This window comes from Perognathus longimembris, chromosome 4 (assembly GCF_023159225.1).
Source record: "Perognathus longimembris pacificus isolate PPM17 chromosome 4, ASM2315922v1, whole genome shotgun sequence".
NCBI lineage: Eukaryota > Metazoa > Chordata > Mammalia > Rodentia > Heteromyidae > Perognathus > Perognathus longimembris.
The window spans coordinates 33,040,948-33,063,789 of NC_063164.1; the positions used below are offsets into that span (position 1 = coordinate 33,040,948).

The 22,842-nt window shown below is 38.8% G+C and overlaps 1 protein-coding gene across 3 annotated transcripts in view; it reads left to right on the top strand.

The window, feature by feature from the left end:
• The window catches only part of Hecw2 (HECT, C2 and WW domain containing E3 ubiquitin protein ligase 2), a 336,885-nt gene that overhangs the window by 118,018 nt on the left and 196,025 nt on the right, over positions 1 to 22,842 (top strand). For all 3 annotated transcript variants that reach the window (XR_007210749.1, XM_048345051.1, XM_048345052.1), the window contains exon 2: positions 15,145 to 15,471. Coding sequence is in view for 2 of the 3 variants with exons in the window: in XM_048345051.1 (XP_048201008.1) it covers positions 15,180 to 15,471 (292 nt within the window). In the remaining variant the exon portion in view is untranslated. The remainder of the gene's footprint in view (positions 1 to 15,144; positions 15,472 to 22,842) is intronic.

The window sequence follows — 22,842 nt, forward strand, 5'->3', positions numbered from 1 at the left end:
TACATGGGAGGCTCAGACTGATGGGGAAGAATCATGGTACCAGGTTAGCCCAGAGCAGAAAACTGAGAAACTCTATCTCCACAGAAGACAGCTGGAAGGGCTGGCACATGCCTGTGATCCTACTGATGATGGGAAGGCTACATGTAGAGGGTTATCAGTTCAGGGGCATGCTTGATGGAAGTGAGACAATAGCCTAAAATAACCAGTAAAAAGTTATAGCTTAGTGGTGATGAGCCAGCCTAGCAATTGCAAAGCCCTGAATTTAAACACCAGTACTGCTTCCTTCACAAAAGAATGTGATCCCAGGAATAAATGAATCAATAAGCCTATTTGGGAATCTTTTGGCTTTTCCAAATAGCCCATACTTGTGGTGGATGCATTGGTATATTAAGGAACAGAGAAAAGTGGGTTGCTTACATATTTTGCCTGTTCTGCAGGCAAATTTTGTTGAATAAATGTTTTGCCTGGTAAATTTCTATCATCAGGCGTTTGGGATATCCTACAGAAAAATAAATCCATCAGTGGTAAGACATGCTCACTCTTAATTACAGAAAGTGTCCTATGAGGATACAAACAGCAAGATGACCAGTAAGGCATCCTTAGATATCATTGTACCTTGAGCAACACACTGAGGTACCCCTGTTGGGTATTTCAGGTAAGGAGTTATCTATTGTGCCTCCTTTCTCAATGGTCTTTTGGTAGCATTTATCTATGGCTTAGAGCCTAATCATTTATGTTCTATCCAGCCATTGTGTAATAATGAATGTGTAAGGAGGTATTTATAGCATATTGCTGTATATATATGTATACAGAGAGACAGAAATAGTCTAAATGTATATGTATATACAAATATTCTAAATAATTGCTTTGAAGGAATAATGTAAATTATGTTGCATCTGGTGAAATATTAAATGGCTATTAAGAAGAATGATACAGTGTGTGCATTGCATTTGTGTTTTAAAATAAGGAAGCTAGAAAATACTTTGGCTTTGCAGTATGAGCTCATCTCATTTAAATAGCTCTGCATGTGTTTACAGGCCATAATGGACGTGTGGGCTGCTATTGTCTCTGGGTATTTCCCTTATGGATAGTTTCTTATTTGTCTTTCCCTGGACATTTATCTTTGGCCTGTGTAAGTTATTTTTACAATTAGGAAATCACCCTAAAAATTATTTCTTTTCCCTGCCCCCTAACTCTTATTTCATGGTGAGCTTAGATGGGCAAGTTTGTGTTTTCTGAATATGCAGCAGTCTTATTTGCAGTTTTCAGTGGAACACCTTGTCACAAATTCATTTTTGAACTTTAGACTTGCAAGATTTATTCCCTCCTGCAAAATTGCTGCAGAACTCTAGGTGTGCTGTCATTAGGTGGGGCTCATGAGCTTTATGGCTGCTCTGCTATGCAGGATTCCACCTTAGTGTATCTGAGCTTCCAGATCAAAATGTGATTCTTGTGTAGTGTAGTTTCTAGAGAAATAGAACTTGGTTAAGCTGAATACGAACTATTGTCAACACTAAAGCAGATGAGACTTTTTAGCTGATTTTTAAAATTTATTCATTTTTATTAGTTATGCAGGAGTGGAGGGATTTCACATTTTCACACGTTTACTCCCTCTATAAGTCTCCCTCCTCTCCTGCATTCCTCCTTCCTCCCTCAAATTTCAACAGGACCCCATTCAACATCCTTCATCCTCCTTGTAATCCCAAATAACTCTTTCACCCGCAGAGAATCTCTTTTACTACCCTCCAAATCCTCTATTAATCAACTTACAGCTGCTTGCAAAATAACATGTCGTTAGTCATCAGAAGACTTTTGTCAATCCATGCTTTTTTCCCCTGAACTTTAGCTGGATGTGAATCCTCTCTAAGGTCTGCCCTTGCTCACACCTCAGCCTAGGTGTAGACTTGGCTGTTATCAAAGTGCTTCAAGCAGTTCATTTTCTACTTCAGATTTTGGCTGATAGTCTTAAAACTAGTTTATTTGGCTGCATTCTTTTGAAACCTTCTGTAGAAGAAGTCAATTGTCTGACAGTTTTTAGCAGAGTAGCCTGAACTTCTAGGCTGTGAAAGAAAAGCCATTACTGAGTTCCTGAAGAGAACCCTAAACTCTGGATGATAGAGAACTGTCAACAATAAAGATTTGTTTTTCTTCAAGAGCACTGAGTGGATTGGCTTGACTATATGGCCTATGCAAGCAAAGAGCACATCTAAAATTCTTGCTGAATTAGCTAAGTGTTTTACTTAGAATAGGACCAATAACTCTATTTAAAAGAAGTCAGGCCCCAGAATATATATAATATATTAATATATTAATAATTTTTATTATTAATATATTTATATTTAATATATTATATGTATATAATATAATATATAATATATTATATATAATATGTATAATATTATATATAATATTATATATTATATGTCATAACATAATATTATATATCTAATATATTAATATATTATTAATAATATATTAATATTATATATAATATATATATTAGTTGGAAACCACAGTATTTTCTCTCCCTTCCCCCTTGGCTCTCCTTCTCTCCTCCTCCCCCTTTCTCTCCTAAGGAATTGAAACCACAGCCTTGCATTTGCTAGGCCCCTTATTTTTATATTCGTAGCCCTAGATATTTGCTGAAATCAGAATCATCTCACCATTCCTTTGCCTTAGAGGTTTGGAATCAGTCACTCATTTGAACATGCATAAAGCCCAGATTGTTTTCTGAGGAAATGCTCCCTCCTTTACTCTACAGTCAAGAGAGGAGTGTCCTTTTTTATTTTATTTATTTATTTATTTATTTTTTGCCAGTCCTGCAGCTTGAACTCAGGGCCTGAGCACTGTCCCTGGCTTCTTTTTGCTCAAGGCTAGCACACCACCACTTGAGCCACAATGCCACTTCTGGCTTTTTATATTTATGCGGTGCTGAGGAATCGAATCCAGGGCTTCATGCATGCTAGGCAAGCACTCTACTGCTAAGCCACATTCCCAGCCCAAGTAGCATTTTTTATAGGCCCAAGTGCTAGTCAGTTTTCTTCATGCTCACAAAAAGATGAGTTCTTCTCAGTGGCTTTGCTCTTGGTCACGTCAAATATTCCAGGTCAGATTCCTATTAGTAGACACTATCTTAAAGTTGGTCTGCCAAATTCTTATAAGAAATGTATGAGACATTTAGCTCAAGAGGCTCCCATGGTAATTCTAGATACTACTCATATCAAGGCAAGAACATGAGGAATTTGAGACCAACCTCAATAGGAAAGTAAGACAAAGTAAAACTTAAAAAAATACGTGGAAGTGGCACCGTGGCTCAAGTGGCAGAGTGCTAGCCTTGAGCAAAAAGAAGTCAGGGACAGTTCTCAGGCCCTGAGTCCAAGCCCCAGGACTGGAAAAACAAAACAAAAAAAGAACCCCGAAACAATAAAAAAAAATTCACAAAAAATTGCTTGTTAAAAATGAAGTACACATATTACTGTTGGGACCCCTTTTACCCTCGTGCGTATTCCACCCCATCCTGCCCAGCGGAAAGCTGGAGTGGGGCCCAATGAGCAAACCTTGGTGGTGTGTAGTCGCAAGACGCCCCTCCTCCCCTCGCACACTTAAAGAACAACACGGGAGTCGCGCGGTCGTTTCGGTGTAAGCTTCTGGAACTTCCACCAGTTTTACTCAGCGGAGGGGTTTATATAACAGTAATGTCGGCAAGAAGGGGAGGGACCTGGACTCGCTAGCTCAGATTAGCGACATTCTAATCTGAGCTGTCCATCACAGTGATGTCATGGAGCTTCCCCCAGGGGCAGAGATCACAGCCCACAGAACTGCCCCCTTGGGCCTGGCCCGGTGCCATTTTGACACATGTGGCCGAGGCAGAAGGCAGGGCTGGTTTGCTACCTCTTCAGGTTCTGGACCCGGAAGCGGGTAGGAGTGGCTAACAGCCATGCAGCCCCAGGGCGGGAGAAGAGGCAGGCCTCTCCCGACTGCCCCTTAAAAGTATAGCCAGAGCCCAACATCTTGCTTTTTTAAAGTACACATATTACTTTAAGATCTAATATTTAAATCTAAATTTTATCCTTCAATAGAGTATGTTTGCTTATCTAGCAGTATTCAAATAGAAATTTGAGATATATGTATTAATTCTTTTCAAAATAACCATATTGGGAAGATTTAAGAAGTGTGGAATACCAGCCTCTCAGGAGGTGGAGACAGGAGGATTGTGATTGGAGTCCAGCCAGGGCAAGAGTTAATGAGATCCTGCCTCAAAAATAAACTAAGCTGGATGTAGTGGTTCAAGTTTGTAATTCATGCTACCTGGGAGGCAGAAATGGGCATATCATGTTTCAAGGCCATCCTGGGCATCATAATCTCAAGACCCCATGTCTATACAGGGAGCAATAATAGGAACATTATAGTCTAGGTCATTCAAGGTATAAAGCAAGATGTAATCTCAAAACAAATCACAAGGGCTGGAGGTGTGATTCAGTGGTAAAGCACCTGGCTAGCAAGGAGATAGCCCTGAATTCAAACTCCAATATCACACACACACACACACACACACACACACACACACACACACACACACACACAGAAACCAAATAAACAAATGGCAGAAATACTTGGGGGTGTGACTTGGGTCACAGAGCCTTTTTGAGGTCCTGGGTGTGACCCTCAGTATTGCACACACATATACACACAGATTTTTTTCCAAGATGGAATTAATAGTGTGCCTCATTAAACACCATGCCTGAAACATTATCATGTTAATTTATAATCTATATAAATTTACTTGAATGACACAATTGATCTTTTTGGTACTGTCTTTATAATCAGATGTCCATGTTTATACTTGCATGTTGCACTTTAGATGAGTTGTGCTTCAGTGTGGCTATTCACTCTTGTATTATCCTGTATAGTGCAGGAGCATTATTAAGCTGTGGATGCAATTTGTGGACTGGTTCTCTTGGCAAAGAGCACGTGAGGTACCACAGAATGGTATTAAGACAGTGTTACTGTACATGAGGCATGTGGAAGAATGTAGACAAATATTTCATACATCATAGAGACAAACAGTAAGATTCAGACCTATCACTAAGAAATTCTTAGGGTTTATTTTATAGGTATGTGGAACTGACCAATAACTCTTATTGACTAATCAAAATCTAGGAGACAAATTAAGGGCCCATTTCTAATATCTGAGCAGAGATGAACAATGTGAGTTCTTGGTATAAACTGTACCTTGACTTTCTTATCATCTTTCCTTCTTTTTTTTTTTTTTTTTTTTTTTGGTCTGTCCTGGAGCTTGAACACTGGTCCTGGGTGCTGTCCCTGAGCTCTTCAGCTCAAGGCTAGCCCTCTTCCACTTGAGCCACAGTGCCACTTCCTGTTTTTTTTTTTTTTAACATTGTTGAATACAAAACTGTTGCTTTCTAAGCACGCACTTAATAAGAAAATAAAATAACATGTTATTTAAATTTTCACTGAATTTAAGCAACATATCCCTTTAAATTTTATGGGACATAGACTTTTTGGGGGAAGATTGAAGGCTTTAAGTATATTTGGGGCTTTGTTTAAGTTGGTTTAGCAAATTTGTGTATAGTTGGGGACACGGTAAGAGCTATTTGGTTTAATTTGAGACTATATGTAGCTATTACCTAGTAATTTCTTACACCAGGAGTTCTTAGTTGTTGTCAGCATAAACATACGATGTTGGGGTACATACCGTGGTCAGAGGATTTGAATTGGAGCCTACACTATAATAGTTTAACATGTTCTCTATTGTCAGATTTTGGTAATTGCCTTTTCATTCACCTTCTTCCTCTCCCTGATTTCTCAGGAAAAAGCTAAGCAAAGCAAAAACAAAACAAAACAAAACACCTCTGCATATTGAATCCTCACAGCCTTTTTCTTCATTTCTTCCCCTCCCCTGTTCTGGCTGATCACCAGTCCCTTCCCTTCTTGCTTCACCAGTATCTTGATTCTGTGGACTAAACAATGGGATGTACCTAGAATGTGATGGTGGATTCTTTAAGACATAATGGAAACCTAGCCTAAGTTCTCTTATACAAAGAGAGAAAAGTGGTGGAAGAGCACAGACATGGCCCTGGTTCAGGCTCCCATGATCGAGTCTGGAGGAGAACCCATAGCATCTCTCTGGTTCTTACCTAGCTGACCACAAAGACCCTTCTACCTCTTTAAGGGAGCCCCTTCCCCTTAGAGGGTAAGTGCTGATGCTTATATTCCAAATCAGCCATGATTTTGACAGAAGTCTCCAATTATGAAAGCTGGGTTTGTCTTTTGTGCTGGGATCCTTCTTTAGATCAAACTCAGATTGGTAAGATAATATATAAGTGCATAGGGTTTGAAAAGTTTCTTACATTATTATCAGTGAGAGTTGGTTTGCATTTTGCTGAAATTTCAATTCACTTGAAACAATTACTGAAGGCCAGGGTATTTTTTAAAAATAATTTTAATAGTGCCACATTCTAAACCAAAATACACATTTAATTGTATTTGTCAACTGAATGGATTTCTTTCTTTGAATAATAATAATAACAATAAACATTTATCTATTCATAAAAATTCAACTTCTCATAGTATATTGAATTTAAAAGCAGGAATTCATATTGAATGAGTTAAAATAGTTTGAGTCCTTGAAACAAATGGAATTTTTCAGCCTCTTTTTAAAGAAATAGGCAATTTTGCTTATAGTATGAAGCTTTATCTGCTATAGCCCAATTAAAATAGTTCTATCATATTTCTTGTCTCTTCTGTAGTAATTATCCTGTCAGACTGCGAACCATGCTTTTCATCTATGTGTTCTTGTTTGCTCTGTGTTCCATGAACAGTGGTTTACTACTGTGGTAGACAGTTGGTGAAATTCATGGGAAGGGAGAGAGGTAGGGACCACATTTATCTGTGTGAGAACATATTCCAAGCAGTTCTGAAGGCAGATGGGGAGCTGGTAGGGTGCCCCAAGGGATAAAGTATTAGTGTGTTGGAGTAGGAAGAAGCTTCAGGCAGGCCAGGTTTCTATACTTGGCAGCCAGTTGCTTCTCCTTTCCTGCTCTTGAGGCTAAGAGGCCACCACTGTTTTCCTTGAACATATGGCCCAATGCTACAAAAACTTACCCCAGCATTGACACAAGAACCTGACTGGCTCTCCTCAGCTTATTGAAGGCTTCCTATGAATAACTCAGTAATAGAAAAGTTCCGAGATGCCCTAAATTACCAGGGCAGGAGGATGGGGAGTGGGAAGAGATAGGGAAGCTCATCAGTAAAGAATTGAGAACACTTATGTAACTGTAACCCCTCTGTACATTACCTTTACAAATATTTTAAAAAATACACACAAAAGAATTGTGATCAGAAGTATAGTAAACTTTTTAATTTTATATTTATGAATGTCTGTGAAGAACCATCACTTAATTCCACCACAAGAGCCACTTTATCTTGTTTATCATAAGCTCCCTGGACTGTCAAGCTCAACAAAAACAGAAGCAAAAATTACTATTGGTTTGCCGCTGTCTTCACCCCAACCCCTCAAATAAGCCCTGATTTGTGTAAGCCTTTGCTCATCTAGAACCAATGTGCATTCCATGTGTACAACTTAACAACTTATATTTTCCTTCAAGTTAGTGTGTGTGTGTGTGTGTGTGTGTGTGTGTGTGTGTGTGTGTGTGTCTTAGCTTTGGTTTGGGACCAATTTCCAAAGGCTTCTTAGTTCTGATGCTGATAGTTGCAGCAAATTTGTCTTTCTGGCTCACATCTGTAATGGCTCAATAAACTATTTTATTTGAGAGAAGCCTGTACTTAAGAAGGATGTGTGTGTGTGTGTGTGTGTGTGTGTGTGTTTTGTTTTGTTTTTACAAAACCTTCCCATACTTGATTTTCTTTTACTTAAAGGGCTGTTGTTGTTGTTGTTGTTACTGCTACTGTTGTTGTTTTTTCTTAATGGGTTTTAAGGGGAAGGGAAAAAAAGATATGAGTTTCACAGAGTTCTGCTGGAAGAGCTTCTATCAGCAGAGTCCTCTGGGCTCATTTATCGTGTCTATCAGTGAGTTGGCCACACCTACTGAGACTGTCTTAAGAGAGGGACATTGCTATTTCTCAACTATATTATGGGCTTATGGATTTAAAATAAACAATTGGCTGACAACTGATAGTTTCTTTGTCTTCATAGTGTACAGTGGGTGGGCCGAAAATGAGCAGGAGAAAACATGGAGACACAGCAGTACCCATCAGGCAGTTGTGCAGAATGGCCAGATGACTTTCTATGGAAATCTTATGGGAAAGCCAGTTACCACAGTTTTGATGGTGTTCCTCATGACTGTGAAAGGAAGACCATCTAGGGAGGATCAGCAGGAGGAAGGCAGGGAAAGGAGAGGAACTGAGGGGTGGAGAGAATTAAAACGTGCTGAATATACATGTGTGTGTGTTACATGTTATATTTGAAGGAAATAGAAGGGTTAATTGAGATGTTAGTTACGATGACTGGTTTTATTTACAATGCCAGTCTAGGTACAGCTCAGTAGGATCTTAGGTTGCATCCCTCGGTATATAAAAAATATCCTGTGACAATTCATGTTTTCCTGTACTTTCCCTTCTGGTAAGATTTCATAAATTGACATTCACCTTGGATTCCTTAGCAAAATATTTTAAATAAAAATACTTGCTTAGTGTATCCATTATCTGTTACTGTCTGTGCTTTGTGTAGAGAATCTGCTGGGTTAGGAAATGAAGTCGTATACCATGGAATATATATGATAGAATGTATAAGATGGTATTTTGCAGTTAGCTAAGCAATTAAATATTTTGACCTCTGGAAAAAAAGTGATTTTGTCTGTTACCTGAGAAAGCAACGTAGTGCATACCTAATCATAATTAGAAGGACGACGTTTTCTGTGTTGTTTTTTTTTTTGAGGACTGCTGTGTCACATTAAATTATGTCCATTGGGAACAGGATGTGCAGCTGTAGTTCACTGTGGAAAGGCTGGGCCATTTAAGGAACTCTGAAGGATCAGCTTTCTGTCTAGTCAGTGTTAGTTTTCTTATCATCAGCTCTATCTTCTGAAGCATTTCAGAAGGACAGGAGCATGTTCTGAAGAAAACATATCCTTAGTATCGCAGAAGGAATAGGAATGAAATCAAGTACTTGTAAGCTTCCTTAGAAGATGCGCATTTACTATTCCCTGTTGTTTGAGTAGTCTAATAATCACATAGAACATTGCACTGAATAATGTACCTCTAAAATTAACTTTTAACTGTAAAATTTACAGTGCCTTGATTTTATGTAACACTGCAAATTAGTTTTTGCTTAAGCCTTGGTCTTCTTCACTATGGGAAAAATGAACCATAAAAATATATCATAATTGTCGTCATCATCATCATCATTATCATCATTTTTATTGTGGTATTGGGATTGAATTCATGGCCTCCCACTTGTTGTCTATCGCTTGAGCTCCTAGTCCTTTTGCTTTCAATTTGTTTTTGTCTTTCAAATCCTAGTGCCAGTTTCCTAGACTCATACATAGATAGCTACCACAAATGAAATAGTTCATTCATTCAGCAATGATATTATTTGCATAGTAGAATGCTAATAGCTACTTTGTATTGGACACGTTCACCCACAATTATTTCTAAAACAACTATATCACATGGTCCATAAACATTATCTCCAGTTAGCAGGCAAATATATTGAGTCAGAGCGAAGTTGATGAATAGGCTGCTATTGATTTTATGAATATAGGACTTATAAATCCCTAGGTTACTAGGGATATTGCCTGCTTTATTTATAAATAAAAGCAACATATTGCTAAGTCACTTAAAGTGACTTACAAGCAATGTATGCGAATTGAAGAAGTCTACAAACAGCCACTATTCATCGACCACTTCTTCATCTCCCCCGACATGTACCCAGGGGTTACTCTGTCTGCTTTTGAAGACTCTACAACTTCAAAGTGGAAGGAAAAACATCTAGAAGAGACTACAAGCTTCTGGATTTGGTAAACACCCTGTCCTCAGATCTAGCCCCAGAAAACCCTTCTTGGCACACTGGATGTTTTCCTCTGATAGATTTATACAGTTCCCCCAATTAACAATTTGCCTCAAAAAGTATCCTGATGCCAAAATGCAACAAAGGGAGACTTGGAAGGATGAAGGAGTCCTTGGTTATTCACATGTTATTGTCAGCAGAATCAGTGTTGCTTTCCTCTTGGCTGTGCTCAAGGCCTGGATAAGAGTGAGTTGAAAACTGGAGCTCGGTTGGAAGCTGCTGGGGTCTTCTATCCTTCTTATCTGTCCTGGGCAATCCAGTAGCCTCCAGCCACCTGTGGCTGCAGCGAGCATGAGCTTGCTTCCTTTGATCTGAAATGTGTTTTCAGTATGAACAAAGCCTCATTACTTAGAAAAGTAACAACAAAAGCAAAAAAACCTCACTAACATTTGTTATCTTGATGTTAAGGTGATAATGGTGTGGATCCATTGAGTTAAACAAAATGTTATTAAACTGTCCACTTGTTTTATGTTTTTAGTGTAGTTATTAGAAATTATAAAGTCACATATGTGGATGGCATAACATTTCTGCTGCCTGTCCTATGCATTCCAGATTTATTTTCTTCTTTAGAAATCTTGCTCTGTAATCTCTCCCTCCTCCATCTCCTCATCCCTTTCCCCTTCTCTCTCTTCTCCCCTCTCTCCTGCTTCTTCTCTCCCTCTAGCCCTTCCACGTCTTCTATTCCTCACTCCCATTCTTCATCTCCCTCCTCCCCTTTCTCTACCTCTCTCTCTATCCTTCCCCTTCCCCTCTCTCCCCATTTCTCCCCTTCCCTTTCTCGCTTTTCTCCCCTCCTCCCCTCTGTCCCCCTTTTTCTCTCAACCTCTCTTTATGGTACTGGTATTGTACTCAGGTTGTGTTCTTGCTCAGCTTGCTTGCTCATGGCTAACACTATGCCACCTGAGCCATGCCTTCAGCCTGACTTTTTGCTGGCTAGCTGGAGGTGGAGTGGTGCAGACTTGTCTGCCTTGGTTGGTCTCTAGGATTCTCTAGATCTCAGCCTCCTGAGAGAAGCTAGGATTATATGCATGAGCCACCAGTACCAGCCTATATGTTCTCTCTTTAATGGCCTTTTTTTCTTGTTTCATAGTATTATAAGCATGCAAAAACTCTAATTCTAAAAGAAATCCAAATGAAACAGCAAGCAAACCTAGCACTGTTTCTATCCACATCCCTCTCTGTACCACATGCCTTCTTTTACTGTTCTTTCCTGTTTGGAGGAAGAATCTAACCTCTATACCTATTTATTTTTTCCAGTGTCCTTCCTCAAACCTCAACAGTGTCACTTTCACTTCAGTATGTGTAACTGCTCTCCCTAAGGCCAAGGATTAATTTCCCCCAAGTTGTCAAATGCTATGGTAAAGTCAGTCTTTACCTGTGATATGTGGCACTCTTCCCTGGGTATGTGTGTGCGTATGCATATGTACGCATGTGTGAGTACTTGCCCCTCTCTTATGTTTTACCTTGACTTTGATTACTCCCTTTTTTATCAGCTCGGTGGTTTGGGGTAGGTGTAGCTGTGTCTGTTTGGGCATCAGTGGTAGCCCCAGCTTGCCTTCCCCATTGAGGTGCTTCTGAAGCTTCTCTCCGTCTTTCCAGGGTTCCTCGGAGTCTGTTTTTTCTTGCCTTTCATATCTGCTTCCTCTGACACTTTTCTGTATCAGTGCTTCTAGTTTGAATGCTCTTCATAGGTTTCTTCTTTGCTTCTATCAGTCAGGTAGAAGGTACTTTCTACACTGCTGCAAGGTATAGTTAAACTAGTACATCACCCATGTCAAGAACTTCTGCTATTCCATGGAAATTAACCTATTACTTTTGTCTCATGTTAGAGTACAGGCTTCTTAAGGACAGAGGGACTTTAGCTCATGTTCTTTAGATCCTCACTGCTCCTCCCATGAGAAGTGCTCAATGAATTAACTCACTACTGCCAAGAAAGTCCACTTGTGCCTTTTCTGTCTGGTTTAGGAGAACAGAGTGACCCCTGCTAAGGTTATTAGCTCTTGGCTAGTCTTGATAGCCAAGGTCTTGGCCTTCTTCTTTTTTTAGTTTTTTGCCTGTCTGGGTCTTAGCTACTTTTGCTCAAGACTAGCACTCTACCACTTGAGCTACAGCACCATCTCAGTTTTTTTTTTTCTATGATTAATGGGAGATAAGAGTCTCAGAGACAGGGCCTGGGAATATGGCCTAGTGGTAGAGTGCTTGCCTTGTATACATGAAGCCCTGGGTTCAATTCCTCAGCACCACATATATACAAAAAGCTGGAAGTGGCGCTGTGGCTCAAGTGGTAGAGTGCTAGCCTTGAGCAAAAAGAAGCCAGGGACGGTGTACAGGCCCTGAGTCCAAGCCTCAGGACTGGCAAAAAAAAAATAAAAAAAAAAAAAAAAGAATCTCAGAGGCATTCCTGCCCAGGCTCAGCCTCCTGAGTAGCTAGGATTACAGGTGTGAACCACCAGTGTCAGGCTGGTCTTGGCTTCCTTTACAGATGAGTTTCTTGGGCTCTAGGGCTCTTCTGCTTCTGATTGAAGCTATGCTTGAAATCAATAAGGATGTTGCCAGTTTGTTCCCCCTCAAGTGAGGAAGGAGGTGCAAGGGAGTGATAAAACTAGTGCCTCCCCCCGATATAATTAAAAAGTACATTTCAATCATACAATAATATTAATAGCTAGACTTGGTTGGGTACTTAGTATATTCTAGGCATTGTTTGAAATGCTTCATAGATGAAGCATGTGTTATCATATTGGTCCTAAACAGGTTGGAAATGGAGGCACAGGGAAATTAGATAAGCTATCAGAGATCACAGAAGGAGTGAAAGTAGTAGCTTAACCAAAATCCAGAAATGGGATTTGGAGCCAACTATGTCACCCACAATAATAACCTACTTCTCTGCTCAAGTAGAGGTCATTAAAAAAAAACAATGATTTAGATGTATACATGTCTTTTTTCCCCTCATTTCTAGAAAAGAATTGTTGTTGTCATAATTCTGGTTTGGTTTTGGCCAAGTTCTTTGGCCAACCTTACATCTTGTGTAAGAGTTAATTATTTATAGTTTTAGTTGAAGTTCATGGAGTACTTGACTCACTGAGGTTAGAGGGAAATAATGTCTTGCTGAAACCATGAAATGAAAGTAGATCTGAAGTTGATCTGTATTTCAGCCTTCATCAGTTTGTGATTGTCTAAAAGTTACTTGCCATCAAATGATGTCAGTGTTAGTTAACTGTTAAAAAAAAGAAATGTTAGCTTTATAAAGAAAGATATGAAACTTAATACCATTAAGCTTAGTAAATCTGCTTGCCCATATTCAGTTCTATCCCATTTACATAGGGTATCTTACCTACCAATTCAAATTAATTCAGGAGAAAGTGTTAAAATATGCGATCAATTTTATGGCAGGAATTACTTGAATATGGAAAAGAATGATAATACACTCTTGTAGTCCAGCTACTTGATGGTATAGCCAAAAAGATCTTGACCCAGGTAAAAGTACAAGACTATATTTGAAGAACAAACTGAAAGCAAAAGGTCTGTAAGTGTGGTTCAAGAGATAGAGCGCTTGTAGTTCAATCTCTAGTACATCCAAAAAATGAAAGAAATTACTTCAATGTATTTGCAAATATTCTGTTATTGAAAACATAAACCCAAAGTATACATAAACCTGAAGTATTTGTTATGAAATAGGGAAATGGAGTAAATTTACTGAATCTTACCTTCCGTATCCCTCTTGTCTGACTCAGTGTCCAGGACAGCTGTAATGTCAGTATTCATCAAGGGTTACTTAGCTTGTGTTTTTGTTTTAAATGAAAACTCTGCTAACTTCCTATGACACAGTAGAGTTGGGATTTAAATGAAATATGCACAACAAAGATACCAACGTGTCAATGTCGTAAAGGTACAGAATATATGTTAAAGCCCAGGAACATATTAGCTGCTTATGTAGTTCTGGTAGGAGAGCCAGATTTACCCTGAGTGAAGCCAGTAGGATCTGAGTGAAGCTGTGAGAGTGAACCCAAGGAAAGTGGAGGTGATGGGAGCCAGAAACTCAAAGGCACTGCATGAATGCACAAAGACTTTGGAAAGCATCCCTGACAACACTTGGCAATACTGCCAGATGAGACTCACAGTGAGCAAGAGGATACCTTTGGAAGTTCCCACAGGGAAGTCTCTGTTCCTTCGATGGAGGGCAAATGGGAACCTACCAGAGGAAATGGCTTACCATGATCCAGGTGTAAAGAGTAGACCAGCCAGGAAAACAAGATGGCCAAAGAAAGCTTAGAAAAGAGACTAACTATATGTAAGCCATGTCAAGGAGTCCCTAGGAGAAAGATTCTAGCTATATGTCCATCTGTTCATGTAGTAAATACTGACACCTACTATCATCAGAGCCATTGTAGACATTGGGGATAGAGGAATTAACCAAATATAAAAATCACTGATTTTGTGATACTTGTGTTCTTCTTGGGAAAAGTAGATAATGGACAAAGAAGTAAAAAGAAGATCAACAAGTAAACAATGTGGCCTGCTGGAATATAGAAATAAATACAGAGAAACATAGGTTTGTTGCAGTTTTCAATGACACACTGCATTTCTTGGAAGAGCTTACATTTGAGCAAGCTCCTAAAAAGATTCTGAGTTGCATTGTTATGCTAAGGACCCTGAGCAAGTGAACTTGTACTCAGTGGTGGTACATTTAGCATATGTCAACACATTCTGTCTTGTGAAATTTCAGTGCAGCAGGAAATACATAGTGTGTGAGACAGAAAAATAGAAGAGGGTGTCATTTGGAAGGTTGAGTATTTGGGAATGAAGAGACCTGAAGAGATGATAGAGAAATCCCCTGCCTTTTATCTCCCAGGAGAAATCTGTGCCAAGAGAAATTGTGTGACACAGGTGTTTGATAACCTTAGCCAATATGAGACCTCAGTCTATAGAAATGATTTCCAAAAGTTTCAGATGGTAGTAGACTAACACATTTTATTTGACAGTAAATTATTCTGTGCTAAGACTTTAATAATCGCTTCTCAAGGCATTATGTCTAAGAAGCTTGCTCCCAATTCTTCACACGGTAGCACTCATGTTTTATGCTTGTCTGTCTCTTCTAGCTTTGTAGGAGGCCAAGCTTGGAGCTACAGACAGGATGGCTAGCTCAGCCCGGGAGCATCTGCTCTTTGTGCGGCGTCGAAATCCCCAGATGCGGTACACACTGAGTCCAGAGAACCTGCAGAGCCTTGCTACCCAGAGCTCCATGCCGGAGAACATGACCCTGCAGCGGGCCAACAGCGACACGGACCTGGTGACTTCTGAGAGCCGCTCCAGCTTAACGGCCAGCATGTATGAATACACGCTGGGGCAGGCCCAGAACCTCATTATCTTCTGGGACATTAAGGAGGAGGTGGACCCCAGCGATTGGATCGGCCTTTATCATATAGGTGAGTCAAAGGATGTCTGTTTGCATGCCACTCAGAGTAGAGATTTTTCACCCTGAGATTATACCAAGTCTGTATTTTTCCCCAGGGGAGTGGAATTTACACGATTTAGATAATAGATACAACCTGCAGTCTACGGTATCTTTTTGCAACTGAGAAAATACTTGGTATTTATTATAATTAATGTGGTCCCTGCTCTGTTTAACTAATTTGCATATTATTCAGAGGTGCATGAGTGATGGAGGAAACATCCCACAAAATAAAGCATCTACCTCATTCAGAATAAAAATTTGAAACCTAATAACCTAATCTAGCATTCCCCAAACGTAGAGGACTTCTCCAAATGCAGGAAATCCTCTCAAAGTCTAACAGCAGATATTTTGTTAGGAAGAGAGGTTGCTTTCAAGCCTCCTGTTAAAGGAGTAAATTGGAGAAAACAGCCTATTGATGGCACTTCAATCTACATGCTTCTCAGATGGGAGATTTTTGCCCCCTAGAGGCTATTTGAAGGGTATCTGCAGGTATTTTTGGTTGTGTTGGGTGGGTGGGTAGATGCTGTGGTGAGACCAAGGAGACTGCTACAAGTACTGCAATGTACTTGGAGCTCTCACCACAAAAAGTTATCTGTCCCCAAGTGGCCAGTGCTATCACAGTTTACAGCCTGTGGTTTGAGGCAAAGTAATCCACTGGCTGAAATCCTGGTGAAGTGCTAAATGCTCTGAGATTGAGGATTTTACACTGGCTGAAAAAATATATTGGTCTGTATTTTCACATTAACTCATTTTTTTTGGCATTTCTTGTTTCTTAATTTTTAATCGTTATTACAAAGGTGATGTGGGTAGAAAGAAATCTAAAATGGTAAAAACTTCAGTGAATTATTATTTATTTGTCTCTCTCCTGGCAACAGAAAAGGGCAAAAGTCTTTATAATTTGGCATTTCCCCTAAGTATACTTAAATATATATTCAAAGGGAGAAAAGTATGTGATTTAAAATTTTTTTGTCAGTAGGATTATGTTCACAAACAGCCTTATTGTTTTCATGGGAGACTTAAAGAATCTTGGGGTTTTGAAGCAAGTTTATACTTTTGGACTACATTTCATGATATTTCTGTCTTCATTTATCTCATAAATGTTGTTTGAGACAATCTCTCACTTGGTCTCCACGATCAGTGGTTTATGGGGTTCCCTGTAGGCTTTTGGTCCTAACCAAATGCAATGATCTTTCATTTCCAGTTCTGTAACCTAAAGATGTCACTTCACTTGACTCTATTCTTTGCCTTCACTGTTCCCAGAACTTCCAGCTCCTTGAAGGAATCACCTCATAAATTTCTATTTTCTCTGGGATTATAGACTTTTACCATCTATTCTTTAATATCTAAAATAACTTTCTCCTAGTACTAGCATTGTTCCAATTAGGAAGGCTAGTCTAATACTAATTACTTTCTTACACCTGAAGCACCAGTTTCTTCTACACTTTGGTTTAGTGCGGGAGAAGTAAGAGGTTTCTCTTAATTTTCCTATCTAACCATTTTGGGTGAACTTGGTGTAAATTTTATTGCTTGAGTCTATATGTCTGTCAATTACCATATCTTCTGACAGACTCAGATTCGTGGCAGGAAAAAAACCCATGAAGAGCTGGCATCCAAGATCTACCAAAGGGCTGCAACCAACAGAAAAGCAAGCACTTCCAATACAATATAACTACCATGTAGATACACAGAAATAAATAAAACTACCATGTTAGGTAAACAAAGGTAGCTGCTGTTTGTGAGCATATACTGATATTAGCAGAACTTCTACCATAAGAGGCGCAGGTCACAGATCAGAAACATTAAATATGGCTTGTTAACACTTAAACATTAAATGTTAACAGATCAGAAACATTGAATTAAAGCATTAAGATGAAAACACTAACAGATAAAAAACATTAAATATGGCTTGTTAACATTTAAGCATTAAAAATGGATTCAGGGCCAACCGATATACTTAAAAGAAATGCTGATTTATCTTCATCCTCAAGTTGAGAGAACAGAGAGCTGGCTTTAACCAGACATAGCCACTTTTCTCCTAGAACAGGTTCTTTCGACTTCTAGATTGGAGATGTATGTAGCCTTACTTCTGTAAGGACTCTACTGTTCCACTATCTCTTATGGCAAGGGATGTGTGAAGGAACTGTAGACTTGGATGAATAATCATTTCTTGCCCTTGCTCTTTGCAGACAGAATAAGGTCTAATAAAGTCAACAGGTGGGCAGTGAGTCTTTGATTTCAACAGTCACCTCAGGCTCAGGAAATCCAATTATGTTATGTTCCTAGTAACCCAACATTGTATTTCTAGAGGGAAAAAAGCCAGAGCTTTATGGATAGAATCTTTACACGTCCTCTTCTCCTGTACTTAGGATTCTGGTGAAAGGAGGTGATGTCTTGAACTGCTGTATATAATAGGTAGCTGATATGAGGCAATCAGTCCAGAGGACAAAAAAGTTAAGTTTGTTGAGCAGAAATGGACTAGCATTCCAGAGTTCACATTAGATGTGCAAGAACTGTGCATTTCTGTTTAAGTCACTTGTACCAAACTGGACCCATAGTTCAGACAGAGATGAGCAAGGGAAAAGCAGGATTTCTCAAAAATTACTTTTGAAAGGATGAGTGAGAGGCCTGCTGCTTTAGTAGTTGCAAATTCATGCTGAGTGCTTAGGGCTCTTTCAATATAGGTAAAAATTATTAGATTCTTCTTCAAAAAAATGCCAATAACTTGAAAACAACTCTAAACTATGTGGAAAATTTCAGTTTAATAAGGACAGTAATATAATGGCCCTCGGGCTTTCTGTGTAACTTGTGACTTGACAATATATAAAGCGATTTTCTTGGATGCAGATGAGGTGATAGGTTTGGAGAGGATTTAAGGAAAAAAGGAAACGAGACTAGGATGTAGAAAGATTTGAGGGCCCAAATTAAGTCACATATTTCCTAAATGGGGATATGCATAATTATTTTTTGTTGTTTTAATTTAGATTATTGGTTTTCTTTATGAAATGAAAGTCTGGCCTTGAATCCAGGAATTTCTTGCATCAACCTCATGAGTGCTGGAATTATAGTCCTGTGCCATCATACCTAGCTCCACAAGAAACAGTCATTTCTAGGGCTCTGGTGAAATAAATGTGCTGGAGCAGTCTAAATTTTCTAACAATAGTACATGTGTCAGGACTAACTTCAGATTTCTGAACCTCCAGGAAGTAGTCTGTCCCCTTCAGTGAGTGGTGTCCTGAGAAGTTAACATGGTTTCCTAGCAACTCTCAGCTTTATTTATGGAACAGAGAGACAGTCTCTATTGAAACAAGTCCCAAGGGAAAGGGAATTTAGTGGATCATGGAGCTGGTGAGGTGTGGTTTATTGGCACAAGGTGAATTTTGATTGTTCCTTTGGCTCATAATTTCTTCCAAAGTGTGGGTTTTGTGTTTGCTGATTGTTAATGTTTTGCACTGTACTCCAGATGCCCTTTAGCATTCCTAATCTGGAGGGAAAATATATCCTCCTTGGCCAGAACAATACAAATTTTGAAGGCATTTCAGTAGAACCTATTGGAAACCCACGGATAATGAAGTTAAAAATGTCAACTTTGGGGCTGGGGATATAGCCTAGTGGCAAGAGTGCCTGCCTCGGATCACGAGGCCCTAGGTTCGATTCCCCAACACCACATATACAGAAAACGGCCAGAAGCGGCGCTGTGGCTCAAGTGGCAGAGTACTAGCCTTGAGCGGGAAGAAGCCAGGGACGTGCTCAGGCCCTGAGTCCAAGGCCCAGGACTGGCCAAAAAAAAAAAAAAAAAGTCAACTTTGGGTACAAAAGACACATCCTTAACTATATTCTCCCATCCAGCAAGTCTCATTTATGCCCTGAGATTTCTAGGGAAGATCATCTTGTAGATGGCTCTTAAAAAAAACCACTAAGTTTATAAGGTGTTATTGAGTTCTACCATTAGAACTGATCTCTCATAAATTGCCTTGTCTAGTGCTCCTAAGGTAAAAAAGAAAAAAAAAATCTTCCTAATACATGCCTTGTGCAAAAACACGTAGTATATCAAATATCAACAGCTTTTCATGCAAAATAAAATGGAAATGATTTAAAAGAGGAGGAAGACCATATTAAATTTATGTCAGGCCTGCTATATAATTCATTTTAGCTTTCAGTCTTATGCATATTATTTATTTATTTGCTATTTTAAAAAACCCAAATACTCCAAAAAGCTTAATTTGTCATTTCTGATTTGTGGGAAACTTCAAGTTCATAATAAATCAGGAGAAATGTGCATTACAAATGTTTCAAACCTGTGTTGGAGGTATGGCTCTGTGGTACACTGCTTGCCTAGTGTTCATGAGGATGTGGTTCTCTTCTAGCACTGCACATACAAAACATATATATTGTGCTGTATGTATGTGCTAGTCTATATATTTTTACTTATCTAAAACTAGACAAGATGCTTTCTCTTGGATGCAAATCAGTGTTCAACTTCTTTCATTGAGAAGTGCTTGCTTATGAGAAAAATAATGATCTGAACTGAACATTCACCTTACCAATGTAGGCACTTTATATTCTGGTTCAAGCCAGACGATGAATCAGAAGTAAGTAATTTACCAGCATTTGACTAGACCCCACTGTAAGTTTACCTTGTTGCATCTGTGCATTGATTTTATATATATATGTATATATATACACACATATATATACATGTATATAGATTTCTCTAATCTATCTATCTATCTATCTATCTATCTATCTATCTATCTATCTATCTATCTATCTGTCTATCTATCTCCAATGATGAATAAGCAGACCAACTGTATTTTGACTGTCTTTAAGGAATGCCATGGCTAATGTAGCATGACATTTTTCATATTTCTTTGCATTTGAAAGAAAGTCTGATTATAATAGGAAGTCAAGGCATTAAGCTTGTATATTTTAGAGCTTTATGGTCCTGATGTTTTATAAATAAGTAGGCGAATTCTAGAACAGTGTAGACTTAAAGCTGAAACTGGAGTATGCATGTCCCAGCAAGGTGCCTGGACTCATTATAAGTTCCTGCTGATTTTTAACCATCATTATTTTGACTGCTACTACTACATCTGTTAATATATAAAACATAGGCTTACTTACTGAATAAACCCAAAAGAAGGGATTTTCAGATTAAAGTTGCTCACTGGACCCCTTCTGCTTACTGACAAAAATCTATTCCTTTGAGTCAGGACTCTAGAAATTATATAAAGTCTTAAAACAGGAGCGTTCAATAATAGAGTATTTTAATTTTAGTATTATGCAGGCTGTGAATCAGCTTGCTTTCCACAGTGATAGGAAAACTGCAGTTAAATCTGAACTCCAATCAGATGGGACTAAGAATTAATGTATTAGGTATTTTGTTTCCAGAACACCTGTCAAATACAGTCAAATGCCTACTCTTAAGCTCTTTGGATATTTTCTTATTAAACATAAAGAAACATAAAGAAAAGCTGTTTTAGTTCAACTCTTTAGATTTTTTTTTCTTCTGCTGGTCTCGGGGCTTGAACTCTGGGCCTGGGTGTTGTCCCTGAGCTTCTTTTGCTCAGTACCGCTTCCAACATTTCCCGTGATTAATTGGAGATGAGAGTCTCACAGACTTTCCTGCCTGGGCTGTCTTTGAACTGTGATCCTCAGACCTCAGCCTCCTGAATAGTTAGGATTACAGGCGTGAGCCACCAGTGCCTGGCATCTCTTTAGATTTCTAATACACACTTAAGAAATAAGAGTTTTAAGTATAAGGTTGTAAAAATCTTATATTCAAACAATTGGAAAATTTCTAAATTATGTTTCCTAGTTGTATTACACAGAGTAGATAGAATTTTTTAAATTTATGTATTGTCAAAGTGGTGTACAGAGGGGTTACAGTTTCATATATAAGGCAGTTAGTATATTTCTTATACAACTTGTTAGCTCCTCCCTTGTTTTTCTCTTACCTTCCCTCCTCCCCACATCCTTCCTACCACATGAGTTGTACAGTTGGTTTACAGCATATTGTCTTGTAAGTATTGCTGTTGGACAGGGTAGATAGGATTATGAGGCCAGAATTCACTAATCCTGAATCCCCATGTATGAACACAACAAAGATGATGTTTGGTATTGTTATGTGCCCACTTGGTTTGGTGGGGGCATTCTGTCCCTTAGGGACTCAGGTTTATCACCTTCTTTACCACAATGGATTATGTAGCCTCAGCCAGCTGTCATTATGCTCTCTGAAGTTCATGGCTTCTTTGAATCGGTGTCAAGGGAAGATCCAGAGAATCTTCGATCACCCTTTAAGTGCTTTGGCACCACAGGTATGCTTTTCATTTCCAGAGCCCAGGGCTCAACATTTTGAACATACTTCTACATAATTGAATGGGAAGTGGGAAATATGAAGACACCTTTGGCTGTTCAACCAGCAAGTCAATGTCTGTTGCTAACATTGTGTCCTCTAGTGCAGGGAATCCTTGCCTGGTGGAAGAATAGATGCTGGGGGGTTGAGAAGCATCATACTTTGATATGCATTTTGTAATGTGTACAAAGTGGACATGCCCATGACAGTAGCAAGGACAGTAGCAGTCTGAGGCAAAATAGCAGTGGAATCTGAGGGAATAGCATCACGTTAGTTCTCAGACTGTCATGGATCTTCTTTTTGGTATGCATGTTGAAGATTTGGTTCATAGAGGAGTGCTGGTATTGAAAATGTTTACAAGGGACTTCCATGGACATTGGTAGATTTTTCAAAACTTATATTTGTCAGTAGTCCTCTACTATCCGAAGAAGTTTTAATATAGTTCATCCCTTAATATATTATGTACTAGTAATGCTAAAGTAGGCATTTTTCTCTCTGTTGTTTGAGGGGGTTTTTCCTATGCAAAGTTGTTCTAAAAAAGTTACCACTGTTATTTTCTCCCATGACAATTTGCATCACTTTGTATTGAAGGAGGATTATGTAGTCATAATAAATAAACTAAACAATATTTTTAATAAGTAAATAGCTTGTAAAAAAGTTAAGGTAGTATTGTTTATGGGGCTTAGAAATTATTTCTGATGAAATCCATTACTATGGCTGGGCTATGGCTGAAGTGGTAGATTGACCCTGAGTTTAACCTCAGTATTGCAACAAAAACATAGTAACTCACAAATTAATTACTTATAATACATTCTAATTATGTAAGGTACAACTGGCCTTTCATATTTTCTTTAGGCAAAGAATAGGCTATTAATTCTGTACTGTTATCTTATTTCTTAAATCTTGTCTGTTATTAGCTGCTACATCAACGTCCTCAGATTCATTTTTGCTTGGTTCACCATTTGAAACTGATTTATTTGGAGTCATTCC